The sequence below is a fragment of the Nuphar pumila genome, chromosome 7 (assembly GCF_984573655.1).
Source record: "Nuphar pumila chromosome 7, dmNupPumi1.hap1.1, whole genome shotgun sequence".
In the NCBI taxonomy this organism is placed as follows: Eukaryota; Viridiplantae; Streptophyta; class Magnoliopsida; order Nymphaeales; family Nymphaeaceae; genus Nuphar; species Nuphar pumila.
Genome location: NC_143255.1, coordinates 6211420 through 6232341, shown reverse-complemented (window position 1 = coordinate 6232341; position 20922 = coordinate 6211420). Strand labels below are relative to the sequence as shown.

The 20922-nt window shown below is 37.6% G+C and overlaps 2 protein-coding genes across 10 annotated transcripts in view; both read right to left on the bottom strand.

Annotated features, from left to right (window-relative positions):
• LOC149830988 (putative disease resistance protein At4g10780) overlaps window positions 1-20922 on the bottom strand; it is a 243302-nt gene continuing 222380 nt past the window's right edge. For 5 of the 9 annotated variants that reach the window (XM_090013588.1, XM_090013591.1, XM_090013589.1 and 2 more), the window contains 2 exons: window positions 5274-5312; window positions 1-313 (listed from right to left, as the gene is read on the bottom strand). The gene's annotated coding sequence lies outside the window, so the exon portion shown is untranslated. Of the gene's footprint in view, window positions 314-5273; window positions 5328-20922 lie in introns of all 9 variants that reach the window. The other 4 variants (XM_090013593.1, XM_090013595.1, XM_090013594.1 and 1 more) reach the window with 4 other exon arrangements.
• Window positions 1966-19567, bottom strand: LOC149830991 (putative disease resistance protein At5g63020). Its single transcript, XM_090013587.1, has 3 exons — window positions 19510-19567; window positions 8175-13652; window positions 1966-2286 (listed from the first exon to the last, which is right to left on the bottom strand). Exon 2 carries the CDS (start codon window positions 11667-11669, stop codon window positions 8208-8210), a length of 3462 nt encoding a protein of 1153 aa, XP_089869713.1. The 5' UTR covers window positions 11670-13652; window positions 19510-19567; the 3' UTR covers window positions 1966-2286; window positions 8175-8207.

The window sequence follows — 20922 nt, the reverse complement described above, 5'->3', positions numbered from 1 at the left end:
TTTCCAATGTTGAAATGCCACCTTAAAAGCAACTGCTTTATTTTGCACTCTGACACCACATATCACCAAAGAAAACAGTCTCAATTATTCATACACAATTTACCAGCAACTTCTGGTTGAAAAACATTTCCATGTTTTTCTCAAAAAAAAAAAAAATTTCTATGTTAGGAACTCCAAACAGTAAGAGAAATCCTATTTTCCATAATTTTCACAATACGGTCCACATCTTTCAATTCTTAAATGCCACTGATGTCAGGGCGATCAGATTTACTCTTCCAATGCAACCTTCACACATTCACACAATATTCATAACCTTCAGAAAAAGTCATTGAAAGCAATTAAAATAGTGTAGATTGTGCAAGCATAAAACTGTCTACACTCTTTTAAGAAGTAGGACATTGAAACAACTCAACCCAACATCAAGTAGATAAAAACAAGCAGTTGGTATTGTATCCAGATATCCTATTTTTACTTTGCGCCCATATCCATCAAGTAGACAAAAACAAGCACTAGATAAAAACATGTGTGTTCTTCAACCTCGGATGGCATGCATGCAGTTGCATAGTATGTGTTGTTAATCACAGCCTGCCATGTTAAGTCAGATGAGAGAAACTACCATTACGTTCTTTTTTGGCAATTTGTGTTAAAAATTGCAATTACATTATGAAAAAATACTTGAAAAACAGATAATTATCACGGCATAACAGATTGAACTTCAAAACATCAATTTAATCACTTTTAACTTTCAAGAATGTAGAACCTCAATGGCAACATAAAACTTGGCATGAACATACCAAGTGGAGGGATTCAACAGTGGACACTAGAAACAGACAACCCATTCATTCAGAATTTTTGTGAAGAGTGATATAGTAAAAGGAAAAGCGGAACTGCTATGCAAAAATCTATTCAGAATTTTATTTATGCAGGTAAAGGCTGAGAAAAATTAATATTGATAATAGAAGCAGCGTTGTTGAGTTGGTGGCTCAGTATAACATCAAAATGCTTGTGATAGAAGCAGACATTATGCAAGTTGTTTAAGTTCATCATTGATGAAAGTATAATGACTCATATGCTTACCTCAATGCATGGATTGACTTTTCATGTTAGAGAAACTAAAAAAAAGCCTCATTCCAGTCGCATGTAGATAAAATGTAACATGATGCCAATGACTTACACATGGTCCTTTTGAATGTAACATTTTTATCAAGGCATAAGCTTACGTGTTTACCTCTTTTGTGTTATTTGTTACGGCATGCCTCTCATGTGTTTTTATCATGCATTTTGTGGTTTTAATGCATAATGTGAAAATGTAAAAATGTGAAAATTTTATTCCAACTATTTGCAGGAGTGCATCAGATCATTATACATAAACCTGTAAACAATTATAATTTTAGAATGAAAAAACAACTACGTCAAATGGCAAAACAACAACTATTTCAAACAATCAAGCTATTTAAGAAGCTCAGACAGAACAGAAAGCAGATCATTATACGTAAATTCCCTGTTCTCTGCTCATCCAAAACACAAGCATTGGTAGAAGTCACACAGAACTTAAGAGGCTGCTCTGTTAAGTGCTTCATCCACTTGAAAGAGACCCAAGCTAAACCCCATATCAATCCAGCATGTTTGACTCACAAACATAAAATTCTTCATCCATGTCAGAAAGAATGAAGTGAAACAAAGCCCCCTTGTGGCCCCTTAGGTCTTCATGCACAACACACTGGGAAGTTTTTGAAGAATTCTTGGTTTCACCAAAACAATCAAGATATATGGCCAAAAGGCATGATTTTTAAAACTTGATCAAGAAACCCATTTGCATGGAAACTGAACCATAAAGTTGACCAAATCTTCGTGATGTCATAAACAGAATCTTTGATATCAAAGCTAAGATGGACAAAGCACAAGAAAAATGGGTTTTTCCAACTGGTAAACAGTGTGTGCAATACCATGTAATTCTTTAGCATGAAATCTTAACAATGTCATGAAGTTGTATTCTTGATTTCCAATGTTGAAATGCCACCTTAAAAGCAACTGCTTTATTTTGCATTCCGACACCACATATCACCAAAGAAAACAGTGTCAATTATTCATACACAATTTACAAGCAACTTCTGGTTGAAGAACATTTCCATGTTTTTCTCAAAAAAAAAAAAAAACATTTCTATGTGAGGAACTCCAAACAGTAAGAGAAATCCTATTTTCCATAATTTTCACACCACGGTCCACATCTTTCAATTCTTAAATCCCATTGACGTCAGGCAATCGGGTTTACTCTTCCAAGGCAACCTTCACACATTCACACAATATTCATAAGCTTACTTCAGAAAAAGTCAATGAAAGCAATTAAAATAATGTAGATTGTGCAAGCATATAACTGTCTACACTCTTTTAAGAAGTATGAAACAACTCAACCCAACATCAAGTAATCCAGATATCCTATTTTTACTTTGCGCCCATATTCATCAAGTAGATAAAAACATGCATTCTTCAACCTGGGATCGCATGCATGCAGTTGCATAGTATGTGTTGTTAATCACAGCCTGCCATGCTAAGTCAGATGAGAGAAACTACCTTTATTTTTTTTTTGGCAATTTGTGTGCATGCTGCTAACTATACATTTTTTATATCAATTCAAAAATGCAATTACATTATGAAAAAATACTTGAAAAACATATAATTATCACAGCATAACAGATTGAACTTTAAAACATCAATTTAATCACTTTTAACTTTCAAGAATGTAGAACTTCAATGGCAACATAAAACTTGGGATGAACATGCTGTTAGAAAGCATGCGTAAATGAGTTACAAGAATGCATAATGCATTCAAAAGGTCCAACATTGGACAAGCATAACCTCATAATGAGGAATAACACAATGGTCCACTAAGGGACATCACAAGAAGCCTACGAAGAGGCATAAGTTGCACATAATTTATTGAATGAGGGCCTAAAGGCCATGGAGAATACAAGGAGAGCAACCCCTATTTATGCACAAAGAAGACAGGAAAAGGAAAGGCCAAAAGGGGCTCCCCATAGAGACGTTGGGAGCCCCCAACGGTCACATTTGTGACCGTTGGAGGCCCCAACGAATCTATGTGGGGCCCCCACTTGCATGAAATAAAAACAAAAAACAAAAAATAAAAAATATAAACTAATTCTAAAAATAAATAGTTGTTTTCTAAAAACAACTATGTAGCTAATGCAAAAAGACAAAAATACCCCTATCGGGTATTGCACACACACACACACACACACACACACATATATATATATATACATATATGTGTACACATATTTTAACACATACCAAGTGGAGGGATTCAACAGTGGACACTAGAAACAGAATTTTTGTTAAGAGTGATATAGTAAAAGGAAAAGTGGAACTGCTATGCAAAAATCCATTCAGAATTTTATTTACGCAGGTAAAGGCTGAGAAAAATTAATCCTAGACTCTAAAGATATTAGAAGCAGCGTTGTTGAGTTAGTGGCTCAATATAACATCAAAATGCTTGTGGTAGGAGCAGACATTATGCATGTCATTTAAGTACATGATTGATGAGAGTATAATGACTCATGCTTACCTCAATGCATGGATTGACTTGTCAAGTTAGAGAAACTAAAAAAGGCCTCATTCAAGTCGCATGTAGATAAAATGTAACATGATGCCAATGACTTACACATGGTCCTTTTGAATGTAACATTTTATCAAGGCATGAAGCTTACGTGTTTACCTCTTATGTGTTTTTTGTTACGGCATGCCTCTTATGCGTTTTTGTTATGCATTTTGTGGTTTTAATGCACAATGTGAAAATCTAAAAATTTTATTCCAACTATTTGCAGGAGTGCATCAGATCATTATACATAAACCAGTAAACAATTACAGTTTTAGAATGGCAAAACAACTACTTCAAATGGCAAAACAACAACTACTTCAAACAATCAAGCTATTTAAGAAGCTCAGACAGAACATAAAGCATATCATTATATGTAAATTACTAAATTCCCTATTCTCTGCTCAACCAAAATACAAACATTGGTAGAAGTCACACAGAACTTAAGAGGCTGCTCTATTCAGTGCTTCATCCACTTGAAAGAGACCCAAGCTAGACCCCATATTAATCGAGCAAGTTTGACTCACTAACATAAAATTCTTCATCCATGTCAGAAAGAATGAAGTGAAACAAAGCCCCCTTTTGGGCCCTTAGATCTTCATGCACAACACACTTGGAAGTTTTTGAAGAATTCTTGGTTTCACTAAAACAATCAAGATATATGGTCTAAACGCATGATTTTTTAAACTTAATCAAGAATCCATCTGCATGGAAACTGAACCATAAAGTTGACCAAATCTTCGTGATGTCATAAACTGCATCTTTGATATCCAACTCCATATGTGTCCATCCATTTACAAAGAATTAAAGTTGAAGCTGCAAGTGTGTTCTGAAAGCCATTAAGAGAATTTTATATAAACAATGGTATTGATAAGAGTGTATCCCTTGTGATCGAGGTCCTCTTAGCTAGGGGAGAGGGTTGAAAGCTCAGAGTTACCAGACTCGTGGTTGAACCCCAGAAGACAAGTTTGTGACTTAACCAAGAGTACAATTGTGGGCGAATTTCACTCTTAAAGTTTATCTCTAGTGTTGGTGATGGTATTTTTACCTCTAGTTGATTGGTGTGTGGAATTATATAAAAAGAAGAAAGATCTCTCCACTTATTCTAATTCCTATTTGAGGACATTCTATAGAAGATATCCAATACTGTGTAAATAGTTTTGCAGTCAAGAGCTTGATTCTAAGGTCCAAGAACAAAAGAAAAATTAAAGAGGCACTTGTTGGCAAGTAAACTCAAATAGTGTGACCATAACAATGCTTTGGTCCCTTGAAACAAGTCCTTAAGAAGTAACATTGAGAACAAACAGAACCCCAACAAGTTAACAGGATGCTTGTACATGTGGGTTTTTGTTCATTCGACATTAGGCTGGGGATTAAACACCCAACCATGTCAAATTCTTTTTTAAAAATTGCACAAAAAATAACCCACAAGGAGAAAAAATTAGACATGCTTACTGCAGCAGCCAGAGATATGATTACCAAGTACCTCTACCGCTTGATTGCAATATGCAAAGGAGTGTAAGGCTTCCAAAGAACAAAAAGACATCCAAATAAAATTCATATTGCTGAAAAATGTTAACAACAAAGTACGGAATCTAAGATCAATAGGATGAAACACAATTGTTCAATAGGATGAGAAAAAAAGGTAGCAACAATATACCTGCACCTAATACTCCTGGCTATAGATGTCCACAAGGAGCTGAACATTTGAGAAGTGTAAATCAATAAAGGCAACAAATATTGTCTGATAAAAGTGTAACTTAACAAATTTGACAAAGCTTAAATGTCAATTTTGTGATGCAAAAACCAGAATTTCAAACACCAAAAGATTTCTATAATCACGAGTAAACATTTAGACAACACAATAGCAAATACAATGAAGCTTCAAAAGTCAATGAGCTAAAAAGAAGCAAAATTTTATGATTGAAATAAATCATCTTTTTATGTAGAAACCACCCGATCCAATGTGCAATTCCTAATGAATGAACCAACTGAACACATTATGGGGTTAGATTGATTTGACGAAACTCGCATCTATGAATTTCTATGAGAGAATGAAGTATAGTAAAGTGCAGCAAATATGATTATATATATATCTATGTGTGTGTGTGTGTGTAAATCTTGGGAAAATCTTAAGACAATCTTGGCATTTAACAAAGTAAAAGGTAGAAAAAGCTTTGAAATTAGAAAGGCAGTGATTTAGAATATATTTAAAAAAATAAAAAACAAGATGATAGGCAAGTTCTGAAAATATAATTTAATATCATAAGTTAACACCATCTTTCTTTTTGGTGAAATTTGAAGATATCAGAATATTTTACCTTTTAAAACAAGTTTTTCTCTTTAAGGCATTAATATTGCAATATTTTCAAAAAAATATTGGCAATATATTAATATAACCATCTGTGGCATCATAATATGTAACAGCCCGAATTTTAATCTCCTTGAATCAGATTAAAAATGGACAAGGTTCACGTGTCAGTTTGCATAGCCTGGGAGTCTTAAAGTTCATGCGCTAAACAATTGAAAATCATATCCACTTGTTTTATTTCAGTACAAAATCCCTTAAAAATAACAAAACAAGTTAATACTGTTGATCATGCATCTCTAGAAACTGAAAAGGGGAAACACTTTTGATCATGTCTGAAAGATTTCTATATACTCATTTATAGAATTTATGAAAATTTAAACAGATTTGAAAAGGCATGTCATTCATCTATTTCCATCAATTGCCATATCAATCTCAAATATTCTTCTGCCTCCATAATATCAGGAAATTATGAAAAGCAAAAATAAGATAAAATCTCCACGTGAGATAAAAAAGATAAATAAAGGAAAGGATGGACATTCTCTGCAAATTCATAAGCAACAAGCATTGCATTTCTGCACTCAGGCTTAGTCACCACCAAAATTCAAAAAGAACTTCAACCAATTTATAAAAATGCTAAGAAAATAACAAGGAATACATAGTTACAACGTGAAAGATGAGTTCTAAGCCAAAAAACAGTGTTCCTTGAAGATCATGAACAGAAAGAGGAAGTTAAACACTACCGACCATGATTTTCTATAAATATTCTTACAGAAAAAAAGGGAAAAACAAAAAGGAGCTACAATGCCTCACAGTTAAACGAAAAATGAAGAAAAAAAAAAGAGGAGGAGGAGGAAGAAGAAAACGAAGAGGAGGAAGAGGAAGAGGAAGAAGAAAAGGAAAAAGAGGAGGAAAAAAAAGAAGAAGAAGAGGAAGCTCACCTTGTGCAGATGAAAAAGGGGGGAGGCAAAAGCAGACGATTTGTGGCTACTTAACGAAATTACGCAGATGATCAATAAGGGAGAAGCAATGCAAATGAGGAAGACGATGTCGATCTGGCTGCAACTTTGGATATGGAGAAGACAATCTCGATCTCCTCCTCCTCTTTTGGGTTGGCTGAGTAGAGACGATCTCGATCGATCAGGCCGAGCAGACTAACTCAATCTCGATCGATCAGGTTATGCCTATGTAGGGTTTTAGCAGGAGCTAGCGGATGCCATGACTTTTAAGGGAGATGGCGATTTATTTTTGTGTTTTGGTTTCTTTTATCTTTGGGTTTTTTGGTTAGTGATGAAATGAATCGGGCATCTTTTCTAAGGATTGATTCTATCAAATTAACACACAAAAAAAGGAGGGGAAACATCAAAATCAATACAAAATCCCTCAAAATTAAACAAAAGAAGAAGAAAATATTGTCGATCATGCAAACATACAACAACTCATTGTGAATTTCTAGAAACAAAAAGGGAAGTAACACAAAACAAAAAAGAGAGGAAAAATAAAAATCATTACAAAATCCCTAAAACATAAAACAAAACAAGAAGAAAATGTTGTTGATCAAGCAACTATACAACAACTGATAGTGAATTTCTAGAAACAGAAAAGTGAAAACACGTGTGATCCTGCTTTTCTAAAGGATTTCTATAATTTTTATTACACAAAAAAGGGGGAAACAGAAAGGTGGAAAAAATTCATCACAATTAAATGAAAAGATGACGAAAAAAAAAGAAGAGGGAGCAAGGAAAAGAAGATGATGAACACCTTGGGTAGATAAAAAATGGAGGAAGCAGATGATCGAGCGACGTAGATAACGAAGGGAGGAAGAAGAAAAACTTTGGCTGCTTCTTGACGAAGGAATAAGACCATCTGTGGCTGCTTCTTCCACGAGCGAGCAGTAGACGAACGTTAGCAGTGGAATCTATAGATGGAGAAAGGAGGAGCAATAGACAAAGAAGGGGTGAAGCAAATGTGCAGCTTGGAAATATCTTCTACTTTTTGCATTGTTTTTCATTTTGGGGTTAATAAAAAAAACAAATGTAAGAGAATTTAATCATCAAATAAGGGAGGAGCAAGAGGTGCTTTGTGTTTGGTAGGGCATCTTTCACGTTTTTCTTTTTGTACATTGGGGCTTCCCTTTTTCAGAGAGGAAAGCTGTAAACAGAAACCAAAAAAAAGAAAAACTCTCGAACTGGTAGAGAAAAAGGAAATTTGCCAAGCAGATTGCAAGAGACGCATCAAGCATGTAGCGTGTACCTGTAAATGACCCTTGTTTCAGAAGATCCATATTTAGTCCGAAATGAATTGCAAAAACGGTTGGAGTGCCTTCTTTGTTTTGTCGTCCCTCCACACCAACGCATTCCACCATTGTTCGTCTACTCCAATGACCTTTAGGTTAGGTGGTAATTGTCCATCTTTAAACCAAAGGAAGTTTTGAAGCTTTGGACATCCTACGACAACAATTTCCTCCAAGCTAGGTAAGTTGAGAAATGCCATCCCCTTGCAAATTTTCTCCAATGATGACAGCCCCAAGAGTCTTAATTTTTTCAATTGGGGAAAGTTCAATGATTCACAACCATGAACATCCAACTCTTCCAAAGCTCCAAATGTTTTTTCACCTCCAAGAAATAGGGGAATGTTGAGCAGTTTAGGACAATCATAAATTATAATTTCACTTATGCAAGGCAAGGACACGGACCAGGTGGTTGCAGTCTCATCACCGGTACTAAATATCTCCTCCAATGCTTGACAACCCCAAATAAATAGTATTTCTAAGTGTTCAAATTGTGCTATGCTCCCAGGAGTTAGAGGAAGGTTACGCAGCTTTGGACAGTCATCAAGAACAATTTGTCTTATGCAAGGCAAGGATACTGACCGGGTGGTTGCATTCTCATCACCGGTAAAAAATATCTCCTCCAATGCTTGACAACCCCTAACATGTAGTATTTTCAAGAGTTCAAATTGTGCTCTGCTCCCAAGTGTTAGAGGGAGGTTACGTAGCTTTGGACAGTCATTAATCATAATTTCTGTTATGGAAGGCAAGGATATGGACCAGGTGGTTGCAGTCTCATCACCGATATGAAATATCTCCTTCAATGCATGACAATCCCTAACATATAGTATTTCCAAGTGTTCTAATTGTGCTTCGCTCCCAAGTCTTAGAGGGAGGTTACGTAACTTTGGACAGTTAATACGAATTTCTCTTACACAAGGCAAGAATACATACCAGGTGGTTGCAGTCTCATCATCGGTATGAAATATTTCCTCCAATGCTTGACAACCCCAAATACTTAGCATTTCCAAGTGTTTAAATTGTGCTTTGCTCCCAAGTGTTAGAGGGAGGTTACACAGCTTTGGACAGTCACTAATAATAATTTCTCTTATGCAAGGCAAGGACACTGACCAGGTGGTTGCAGACTCATCACCGGTATGAAATATCTCCTCCAATGCTTGACAACCGATAACATGTAGTATTTTCAAGTGTTCAAATTGTGCTTTGCTCTCAAGTGTTAGAGGGAGGTGACGCAGCTTTGGACAGTTCAGAATACCAATTTTTCTTATGCAAGGCGATACGAACCAGGTGGTTGCAGTCTCATCACCGGTATGAAATATCTCCTCTAATGCTTCACAACCCATAACATATAGTATTTCCAAGTGTTTAAATTGTGCTTTGCTCCCAGGTGTTAGAGAGAGGTTACGCAGCTCTGAACAATCACGAATAACAATTTCTCTTATGCAAGGCAAGGATATTGAGAAAGTAGCGGTCGTTGTCACCCCTTGGCTTCTTGTGATCTCCGATAGTAGTGGCAGTGTTTGCATATGTAATACTTGTAACTTTGGGAAGAGACGAACAATACTTTTGTCATTGTCATTATTCACTTCCTGTATAACAGTACCTTTACTGCAACCATCATTCTTGAGCTCTGGTAAATGTAGTGGCTTTGGGAGTATTTCCACATGCAGAAAACCTTTTAGATTGGGACAACTGTCAATGCTGAGCAAAGCAAGGTTATTCAATTCAGCAATTGATGATGGGAGATACTCGATACTGATATTTCGTAGTTGAAGAACACGCAGAGTATGCATGTGGGTGAAGAATTGGGCATAAATGACACTACCTGGAGTATTGAACATGAGAAACATGGTAGAGATGTTGGGGCAGTCTGGAATTTCGGGAAGACTACCTAATTCAAAAAATGACAATGAGATCCTTTTAGCTGTTCTCCAGTCTTGATTGTGAAAATTATTACGGATTTTTACAATATATCTACCCTTTGTAATCTTTAACGCTAAGTCCACCATTAAATCATGCAAATATACATATGATTGGCCTTTATTTTTGGTTATTTCTACAACGCAAGCATCTTTTAGTTCTTCCAGAATGGAAGTCCCAATTTCTTGTGCCTCTTCCAGGGTGCAATATTGATCAGCTCCACACTCACTAAGAAGCCCTTCTATCCACCATAGAGTTATCAGTTTAGGTTTGGTTTCTTTTAGAGTTGTGCTAAATATGGAGCAGTATAGAAAGCACTCTCTCAACTCGTTGCTCCTCAAGTTATCGTAACTAAACTTCAGGCGTGCGAAGACCTTGTCATCCATAGCCTTGATCCTTGATGCCGAATCCTGAAGTTCCCTTAAAGCATTCTTCCATAGTACTGTATCATTCTTGCCCCTCATTGCTCTTGCCACAGTGACAATCGCTAGCGGTAGACCATCACACTCTCTAACGACTTGTTCAGCTACAGTTTTGATCTCAGGCATTAAGGCAACTTCACCAGCCTTGTCACAAAACAATTCCCAGGCTTCCTCATGATCAAGAGTGTTCACCTTGATCTCCTCATCGGTTCCCATTCCACGGCAAACTTCATTAGATCGAGTGATCAATAGGAGTTTGCTTTGATTTTCTCTGCTCGGATTCGGCACTCCCAACTTGAACAAATCCAGACTTTCCCACATGTCATCCAGAATTAGGAAAAACCTTTCCCCTTTCAACTTTGAGAACAAGTGCCTAGAAGCCAGTTCTGTGCTATCTAAACTTGAACATTTGGAGATTTCTTTTTGTGTTAGTATCTGTTGGAAAATCTCTTTCTGTAGCCTATTCAAATCAAGCTGTTCATTATTCGATACAGTCACAAACATGACATGGCGAAAGATACGCCTCTCGTTGACTATGTTATGTATATGCTTGGCTAGAGTGGTCTTCCCAACTCCTCCCATCCCCCAAACTCCAATCATACCAACATCATGGTTTTCAAGACACTTAAATATGCTATCCTTTATTTTTTCCATCGACCTGCAGCTTAGCATTTGTTCTACAGGAATCTCGGATGGTTGAGGGGGAGGGTTGGTCCAGCTCGGGGGAAACTCTTCCTTTTTCTTCTTGAGTGTATCCACCTCCTCAACCATCTGCAAAGCACGCTTACTCGCCCTGACACGGGACATGTAGTCGGGAAACAAACCCATCAAGCATGTCTTGTCTTGTCGGGCTTCATCAACGAACCTTGTTACTCTTTCTCTCATCTCTTTAACATCTTCCAGCCAGTCTTCAACCTCCGCCTTGGGTGTACTTCCATCTGACCGTTGATTTTGCAGTTCTGTCAGCACGTATTGTCTTTGACGGCCCAACTCTATCAACTCGGTCTCGAGTCGGCGCAAGTTCTCGTGTAGGTCTCTGGCATTTATGATATGATCGGTTAAGGGCGTCCACAAGGTCGTGATGATACCACGCACACAGGATACCACGTCCGCCATCTTTTGGAGTACTGTACTGCAAAAACAACATCAGATCGATGGTCTACAATATGTACTCATGAAAAAGATGGATAGCCATATATTGAAGGTAAAAGATACCAACAAATTAAGCAGGTACGCGAGAGTCTGGATGTCTACTCGTGGTCAGGTGATATGTCAAAACACAAATTTTTGTGCTTCCAAATCACCACTGCTCATAACCTTCATCACCACAGCTCATTGTCAATACAATGGGGCCCACCAAAAATTCTCTGCCAGTGGTGGTCTCAGCATCCTCAACAATGCTCATCTGGTCCACCTGTTGAAGAAGAAACTTGATTGGAAGCTATGTCATAGGATGGTGCTACAAAAATCAGCAATTTAAACTGTTACATAATCATATTTTGACAAGGACGAGTTTATGATTGAATCGGCCGAGTATTATCTACCATGTGAATGAAACACCATTAACTAAAAGCATGTTTTGCTAAAAATTCAAAACGTTAACTAAAAGCCTTCAAATTTTCAAATCTAGATTTAAAAAATATATATAAAGAGAGCTGAATCAAAGATATCAACATTACAACCGGTTCAACAGCCGTTGAAACCGACAAACAAGACAAAGAACACATAAGCCAAAAATAAAAACAAAATACAGATAAAACCGAGGCGATCAGTCCGGATCCGGGGGAGGCCTTAGCGGCAAGTGGCGTTGAAGATCCGGAAGGCATATGCGTAACGATGCGTATACATCCGCCAAAATATAATTTACTAACTTGTTGAAATTAACCGGGGTCTGCCTGAAAATAGCATTGTTGCGCGACATCCAAACGGCCCACCAGGAAGAGAGCAACCAAGTTCTCCAAATGATCCGCCAACTTTTACATCTACGAACTGGTTGGGGTCCCCACAAGAGGTCTACAACGAAAGACTCCTGGCGCACGGACACGACCGGTTTATTCCAGGTAACCTTAAAGATATCTTGAAAGACCTGACATTCCCAGAATAGGTGCAACGCAGATTCCTCGGCCCTCTCGCAGAGAACACATTTACTCACAATACAGAAACCTATAGACTTGAGGAAGCTATCCGTCTGCACCCGATCATGCAAAATAAGCCAAGCAAGGAAGCGCGCTCTCGGAGGAGGACCTTTGCCCCAAATAATTCTCATATGGAACCGATTCACACCTGCCGGAAGGAGAGAAAGGTAGGTGTCTTTAGTGCGGACGGAGCCATTCGGGGTGATCGCTCTACAAAGGAACTGGCTCTGAGCGACGTCGTCGCCCTCACCACCCCACACAGCAGACCAAGCTTGAATCCACGATCTCCGCAGATGCGAAATGGGCGACCTAATTGCGTGCTGACCCCCAAACAAAGATTCCACTGATCCATATTTAGCCTGAAGAAAATTCGCACAAGGGGACCCCGATTGATGTGCAAGCCAACTTTGCTTAACAACCAGAACAATACTTCTTAACCTAGGGTCTGAAATCCCCAAACCCCCTCTATTCTGCGGTAGCCTTATCGTTTCCCAACCCACAAGGTGACATTTTTTATTGTTACCTTGCCCAGACCACAGAAACCTGGTCAATACTCTAGAGAGCTTCTTATTTATCCCCACAGACATAAGGAACATATACATAATAAATTCTGGCATCGCATTTAAAACATGCTTGATAAGAGTAAGTCTGCCCGCAATCGAAAGGTAGGAAGCTTGCCAAGTCGAAATTTTAGTCTGAACCTTTTGGAGAGTGGCGTTCCAAGCAACTGATGGAATCCGTGAGAGCTGAAGCGGCAGACCAAGGTAGGAGAAAAACTTATCCGAAGTGGCACACTGAAAGATCTTCTGCCCAATGGCCTGCATATGCGGAGGAACATTGATCATGGACATGCAACACTTATCATTGTTTAGCGAGAGGCCCGACATCGATAGGAAGAAGAGGATGATGAGCCTGACTCTTAACATCTGTTCGATGGATCCAACGCCGAACACAATCATATCATCTGCGTAAGTAAGAATATTGCTCTGAAACTCCTGAACTCCTAGTGGCTTAATAAAACCACACCCCACAGCCCTCTTGAGCAAGACAACTCGGTGGATGACAATTCAAAATATTTTTTAAAGAGAGAGAGAGACAACTCGGTGGATGACAATTCAAAATATTTTTCAAAGCATTAAACAAGTTTTGGTACGTTGCATTTGGTGTTGATACTAGGAGGAAGAGAATTTATTAGCATTCAAAAGAGAGTGAGAAAGAGAGGGAGAATTAAATGATAATATTTAATACTAAAATAATGATAATAAATTAGCATTTTACCAAATTTTAATGAATCTAATTAACTCTTATGCAATTATCTATATTTTCTGAAAAGTTTATGTTTAGAATATAAAACATCATGATTACAATGTGATCTTTATGTTTCATCAACTACATTATGATATTTTCCAAATAACACACTATTTTTTAATTTTAAATAGAGAAAATGCCATTTTTAATATTTTAACTATATATAAATTTTCAAGTATGTTTATTACTATATAATAAATCACATAAAATATGTTATTTTTTTTTGTATCATAAATTACATAATTATTATTTATTTTCAATGAATTAAATAAAAATTTCTGACTCACCCAAGTTATTGAGTTGACTCATCTGAGTTCGAGTCCCGAGAATGCAAACCATGATTCAAAGTTGATGATGCAAACTGTTACGGATCCACTGGATCCGTTTCTCATTTTTTTCTTATTTGGATCAATAAGATTCACTTAGTTGGGTTTTGTACTCGTTGATTTGGTTTGCATTGTTTGATACTGGATCCATCATAGACCGATCCGTATTTGCTTTGGTTTGTACTAAATAAGATCCACACTAGACTCGATTCACCCCTAGACTATTTAATGGGGACTTAGCCCCAAAATGAAGGTATCTTAGATAATTTTGGGGAACTCTCCTCCTCGAGATCATGTTTTCTCCTTTCATATTTTTTTAGGGTACATTCATCAGGATTGAGGATCTCCCTTCGATTGAACCACCACCTCCAATTGTCGGAAACATGTTCCTCCCTTCGATCATGGCATCCACGGTTTCTTGAGATTCATGAGCGCATCAACAAGGATCCATGCCCTGATAGATTATAGTATCGGTGGACTCCTCACTGACAAAGATCCTCATAAAACACTTCCACTGCACTCCCGCACCAACACACCTACATTAGGGTGTAGTGAGAGCTTGAGTGGGCTAGCATGAAGCGTCATGTCCGAGAGTTCGTGGACAACATCTCCGATCGGTCTTCTACAATCATTGTCGGTGCTAGAGCATGTTTTAGAGGATATATCGGTAGACTTCATCAATGTTCCCTTAGGAGAGAAGGGAAGAACATTGATTTTTGTGGTAGCGAATAGACTATCCAAATACGAGCACTTCGTAGCACTGGCACACCATACACAACTAGGATAATGCAGAGGTGTTTGTGAGAGATATCTTTCGTATGTATGGTATGCCACACACCATTGTCAGTGACAGATATGTCATGTTTATGAGCATGTTATGGACAGTTCTTTGCTTTGCAAGGTACCAGATTGATGATAAGCACCGCCTACCATCCCCAGACTGAGGTCCTCAACCATTGTCTTGGGGTCTTCTTGTGGGCTTTTATTGGGGATCACCCTCGCTCATGGATTCAGATAATACCCTGGGTGCAATGGTCCTATAACACTACCCAACACTCGGCCTTCCAGATGACCCTGTTCCAGGCAATGTACGACAAGATTCCTCTCACCATCACAGCCTATGTTGGACGGGTTGCGAGAGCTACAATAATGGAGCGAGAGATGATAGAACGTGTTGAGCTTCTATAGATCCTCTAACATCAGATGATTATAGCCCAGAACCGCATAAAACATGCCCATGATAGGAGGCACAAATCAAGGTCGTTTGAGGTTGGTGACTTGGTCATACTCAGGTTCCCAAACTTCAAACATATGATAGTTTGTCGGGCTTGATAGCACAAACTCGCCCACAGGTTCTACGAGCCATACTTAGTGCTATAGCATATCTGTCAACTAAAGTACCAGCTCAACCTTCTAGAGGGACCTACGTCCACCTAGTCTTTCACATCTCAAGGTTAAAGTTGTGTTGCATAATGCCTCCACTGTTGACACCAAACCTTCCTGACTTGGAGGTCGTTGCTCAACTGGAACTACTACGCGCACTTAGAAAGAGACGTAGACGAGTAGACGTACTGATCTAGTGGACAAGGAATGGAGTGGATGAGGCAACTTGGGAGGTTGAGGACAACTTGTTGCAATGCTACACAAATTTCATGCCTTGAGGACAAAGCAATTTTCAAGGGTAAGGAATTATTACGGATCGACCTGGATCCCTTGTTCCTCTCCTGTTTGGATCAATCAGATCCATTTAGTTGGGTGTTGGACTTGCTGATTTGGTTTGGGTTGTTTGAGATCAGATCCATCTTGAACCGATCTGTATTTGCTTTTGTATATGCTTTGGTTTGTAGTGGATTAGATCCACACTAGACTCGATCTTCCTGTGATCTGTTTAAAGGGGACTTAGCCCTAGATGAAGGTATCTTGGATATTTTTGGGGAACTCCCCTCTTCGAGATCACATTTCCTCCTTTATTTTTCTTTCATGTTTTTTGATGGTATAATCATCAGAATTAAGGATCTCCCTTTGATTGAACCCACCACCTTTGATCATCGAGAATGTGTTCCTCTCTTCGATCGTGGCATCTGCAGTTTCTCAAGATTTATGAGCGTATGTATGTATTAACAAGGACGGGTGTGAATTGCATCACCTTAACCATCATAAGTAAAAGGAGGATTGAAGGTTAAGGTTTGTTGAAGTAAAATCATGATTTTTTTAAGCTAAAATTGGAGGCATGTTAAGCCAAGTTCCCTTTTCTTGCAAGTCCAGCAAGCCCTGCTTTGAATCCCATCTCATTTTTTTGGAGATCTTCGTTATGCCCTCTATGGTCGAGAAAAAGTTCTCAAAGTTTCCTTTGGTCAGGCCAGTGTGGTGTTAAATCCAAAATTCTTGTCCAATGGATCAAGTTTCACATCCGAAGGAATCTAGAGAGCTCGATATTAGGAATATGAGGTGGTGGAATAGAGATTTCTTAATCAAATGGGGGTGGAGACATTATAATCTCAACGGATGGCCATCGTGCTAAGAGGAGAATGTTAAATAAATGAGAGACTCTAACATCTTGAAAGGATGATTGAAGGTTATAGAGATTTCTTGGAGTTTTGTTAAAGTAGTGGTGGGCAGAGCTATGAATTTAAATTAGGGTGGGCACAAACATAAAATAAAATAAAATATATATATATATATATTATTAATAATAAAAAATATACTTACAATATGTTTAAAAAAAATGATCAAATAGTTTTTTGTAATCCTAACAAACATCATTAATAGATATTCTAATTGAAAAAAAAAGAAACAACACCCCTAATTAAATATTTATGTTATTTGAAAACCAAATATATATATAAATTCTAAAAAGATAAAGATTTAAGGGTTTGATAACCAAAATCAAGTACTCTTTGAAAAAATAGGCCTAGAGAATTAATGAAATCATGTTTAATGATAGTTGAAAAGAAAATTAGCACAAAAAAACCCTACAACCTTAATTGAATATTCATGTCATTTGAAAAAAATCCAAATCAATATCTTAAATCTTAAAAGGAATACTAATTTATGCTAATTAAAAAAGACATAAACCCCTAATATTCTAACCAAAATCAAGTATTCATTATTCAAGCCTAATGATAATTAAAAAACACACAAAAGACACTAAACCTTAATTAAATAATATTCATGCTTAAAAAAAAACCATCAGAATTCATATATTTTGCTAATTTTAAAAAATTGATAAGAAAAAATATATAGCAATTTTATTCTTTCAATTTATCCATAAAAACATCTACCATTAACGGCCAATACCAAGAGAATAAAATATGAAATTGAAACAGATGATCGATCTTAAAGAAATACAGAAGCAACAAATCATTGACACATGCAGTGCATCAATTGCATTATAACAACAAAAATTAGGGTTAGGAAAATATTATATAGTATAAAATGGAACATAGACAAATAAAATTGAGAAAAATAGGCCTAAAACCCAACTCCACAAAAGAGAAAACAAAAAGTAGCCCTAAAACAGAAAAGAACCCTAAAATTGAACGATTGAAATGCAACTATTTAAGAAAAAAGCAAAAAAAAAAAAAAGATCGAGCACTTGATTGCCTTTAAACAACAACAAATCGATAGAAATAGCCTCCATTAAACAAGGAACGATATTCATCTTCACTAGACATAAAGAACATGACTATTAACATGATTCGTCCATTTAATCGACATAAACATCATCCATTACACAACGGAATGACAATCAACTTCACTCAAGATAAAGAACATAAATATGAACATGATTCACCATTTAATCGGTAGAAAGGACCTCTATTAAACAATTAAAACAACATTTATCTTGTCAATAAATGAGAATATGACTGGAGACACGATTCGCTGTTCTCCCAAAAGCAAGACTGCAATCCATATTTGACTAAAAAAACAAAAAGACTACAATGAATATTTAACAAAACAGAAATGAAGAGTATAGATAAAATAAAACAAGAAAGAAATAAAAGAAAGATGAGCAAATAAGAAATAGATGAAAGAAAGAAAAAAATAAGAAATAAAGATTATAAATGTAAGAACTCGAAGAAAGCATGGGGAAGGAAGGGACAAAAATTTCTGGCATCCCAACAACAGATCCGACCATCAGACCCCAAACCAGTTTTGATTCTTGTCGAAAAAGAAAAAAATGACTTTTCTGATGAGAGAGAGAGAGAGAGAGAGAGAGAGGACCACAGTTAGGAGAGGAAACACCCAACTGCAAAGAGGGCAGCGAGAGAGACAGAGGTGGAGTCTCGAAGCCACAAGGAAGGCAGAGAGAGCGAGAGAGAGGAACAGATCATGGGCGCTGTGGAGAGAGAGGAACGGATCTGGCGTGGAGTCTCGCAACCGCAAGGAAGGCGGGGAGAGAGAGAGAGGGGATAAGAAAAAAATGAGGGATAGGAGGTTTGAGAAACGAAAAGGGGTCGTTGGCCCCCTTTGGGTGGGGCATCAGTACCCACATTATATGCGGGTCTGGTGGGCACTGCCCATCCTAATCCACATCCCTCTTAAGGGTTTTGCATGGGTTAGGGTTGGCAAGTGCCCACCTTCCCATCAACGTGGCTCTGCCTCTGGTGGGGTGTGCCTTTCATTGGTAGACTCCGTGTAAGGGCTTGGATGTTAGTGATCCTACCTGAAGATTATCCGCTTCGTCCGGAAACTTTGTCATAAAAAAAAAAGGTGGTGGTACTGGTGGGTAATAGCAGGTCCACTAATATCGGGAGCCTGAGTTTGTTGGGAGCAGGGCACGCAGGATCTGATCGTAGTTTTCATCAACTGTTTCAGTTCGAGTGTTTCTTACACTTGTTTTGTTCACCCACGCAGTGATACCTCATCTACTACATGATAACCGGGTGTACTCCATTAATTGGGGTTAAGTAATTCTTCCTGTTATTAATGATTATTTACTTTCTTTCCCAAAAAAAAAAATCATTGCACAAAGTTGGAGGCCATGCATGGATGGTGGTGATCTTGAAACACAAACTTTTTTGTTTTTGGCATATTACTTGATCCGACCTCCATCCGCTCTTATGGTAAAAACACACCAGAAAAGAGAATGAATCTACTACATGTTATGTTATGTTATAGATAGAGAAAAGACAATGATGGTGAGGGAATTAGAAAAATCAAAGAAAGAGAATCATAAGTACGTACCTTCGGTTAAACGCATCGACTCCTGTACACAATTTTGGAGATTGGTAATCGATGGAGAGAAAACAAAAGAGCAGAGATTGGGATGACATTGGTGGATTAAATAGGAGAAAAGCAGAAGCTGAAGGCCGAGAATTTCATGGACCAACTAATGAACAATCTGCATTTGCCACGTGGATGCTGATAAGATTGGGATGACATTGGTGGATTAAGCAGGAGAATGGGTCAAGACAGTCTGCATTATTGGAATAGAGTGAGTCAGATTAATTTAGTTCGATTTTCATTGAATTCGACCATAACCGTCTGTCTATTTTTTACATACATCCCAAGTACTCTGGCCATGTTTATTCCAGATCAGACCAATATTCGGAAATACAATATAAGGATCTGACAATCTATAGGCCAGATTTGTTTCATATTGGCCTGTTTGCAACCTTAAGTTTTAGATACAGAGGAGAGTTGGCTCTGATCCAGATCCAATAACCAAACCCTGATGGTATGTTTTAGTCCAAGGTGGAATACTAAAGTAGGTGCGATTCATTGCCCAAATGGTAGATGGATTTTGATATCATCATCAACACAGAATGGGTCAAGACAGTCTGCATTACTGAAGATTGGGTGCCAGTGGTTGAGGAAACGGACAAGCAGCCTACACAGTCTTGCATTATTGGAATTTGTTAGATTTAAGTTATTTACTGCCTTATTGTAAATAGAGCAAATGTGTTCTGTTGTAACAAGTGGAGTCGGGTATGGTTTGTGAAATTTCTCATCAGACCCAAAACCGACCCTAATTTTGACAACTATTCACTATTTTTCAATGTAATAATGATACAGAAAATTATTTCGTCGGGTTTGGTTCATGTAATCCTTATAGGATCCGGGTATGATTTCTCTTTTATTGGGTCCGATTCGACCCGGTACCAGCATCTCAAAACAGGTATAGGTCTGGTTCTACCTGATTCCAAACCAAACCCGACCAGTTGACACCCCTAGTCACAAGGAGATGCCATTTTGGCTGCTAGTTTTTAGTGACATGAGCGGACACACTCAGACATGCTGACATGGACACGTACAACATTATTTTTATTTAAAAAAATCATTTTTACTATTACAATATTTCAAAACAGTTTTTTATTGAATGAAAAAAATAAAATATTTTGTATCCTTGTGTCCCATTTTTCGAAGTTTTTTTTTGATAAATCTCTAGTATAATCTGAATCCTGCATCCTTGAGTCATTGATGAAAAGAGCTGTCCAATTGGGTTCAAAATGAAATAGAATATTTTTGGGGGAATGAATTCGTTTGAAAAGAAAGGCTTACCCTAGATTGGTGTGGATTTGAAAGAAAGGAGGTTTGACACCTGATGTGAATCCTCATAGGTTAGTTCATGCTTGAGCTCGATTACGTAGACTTACT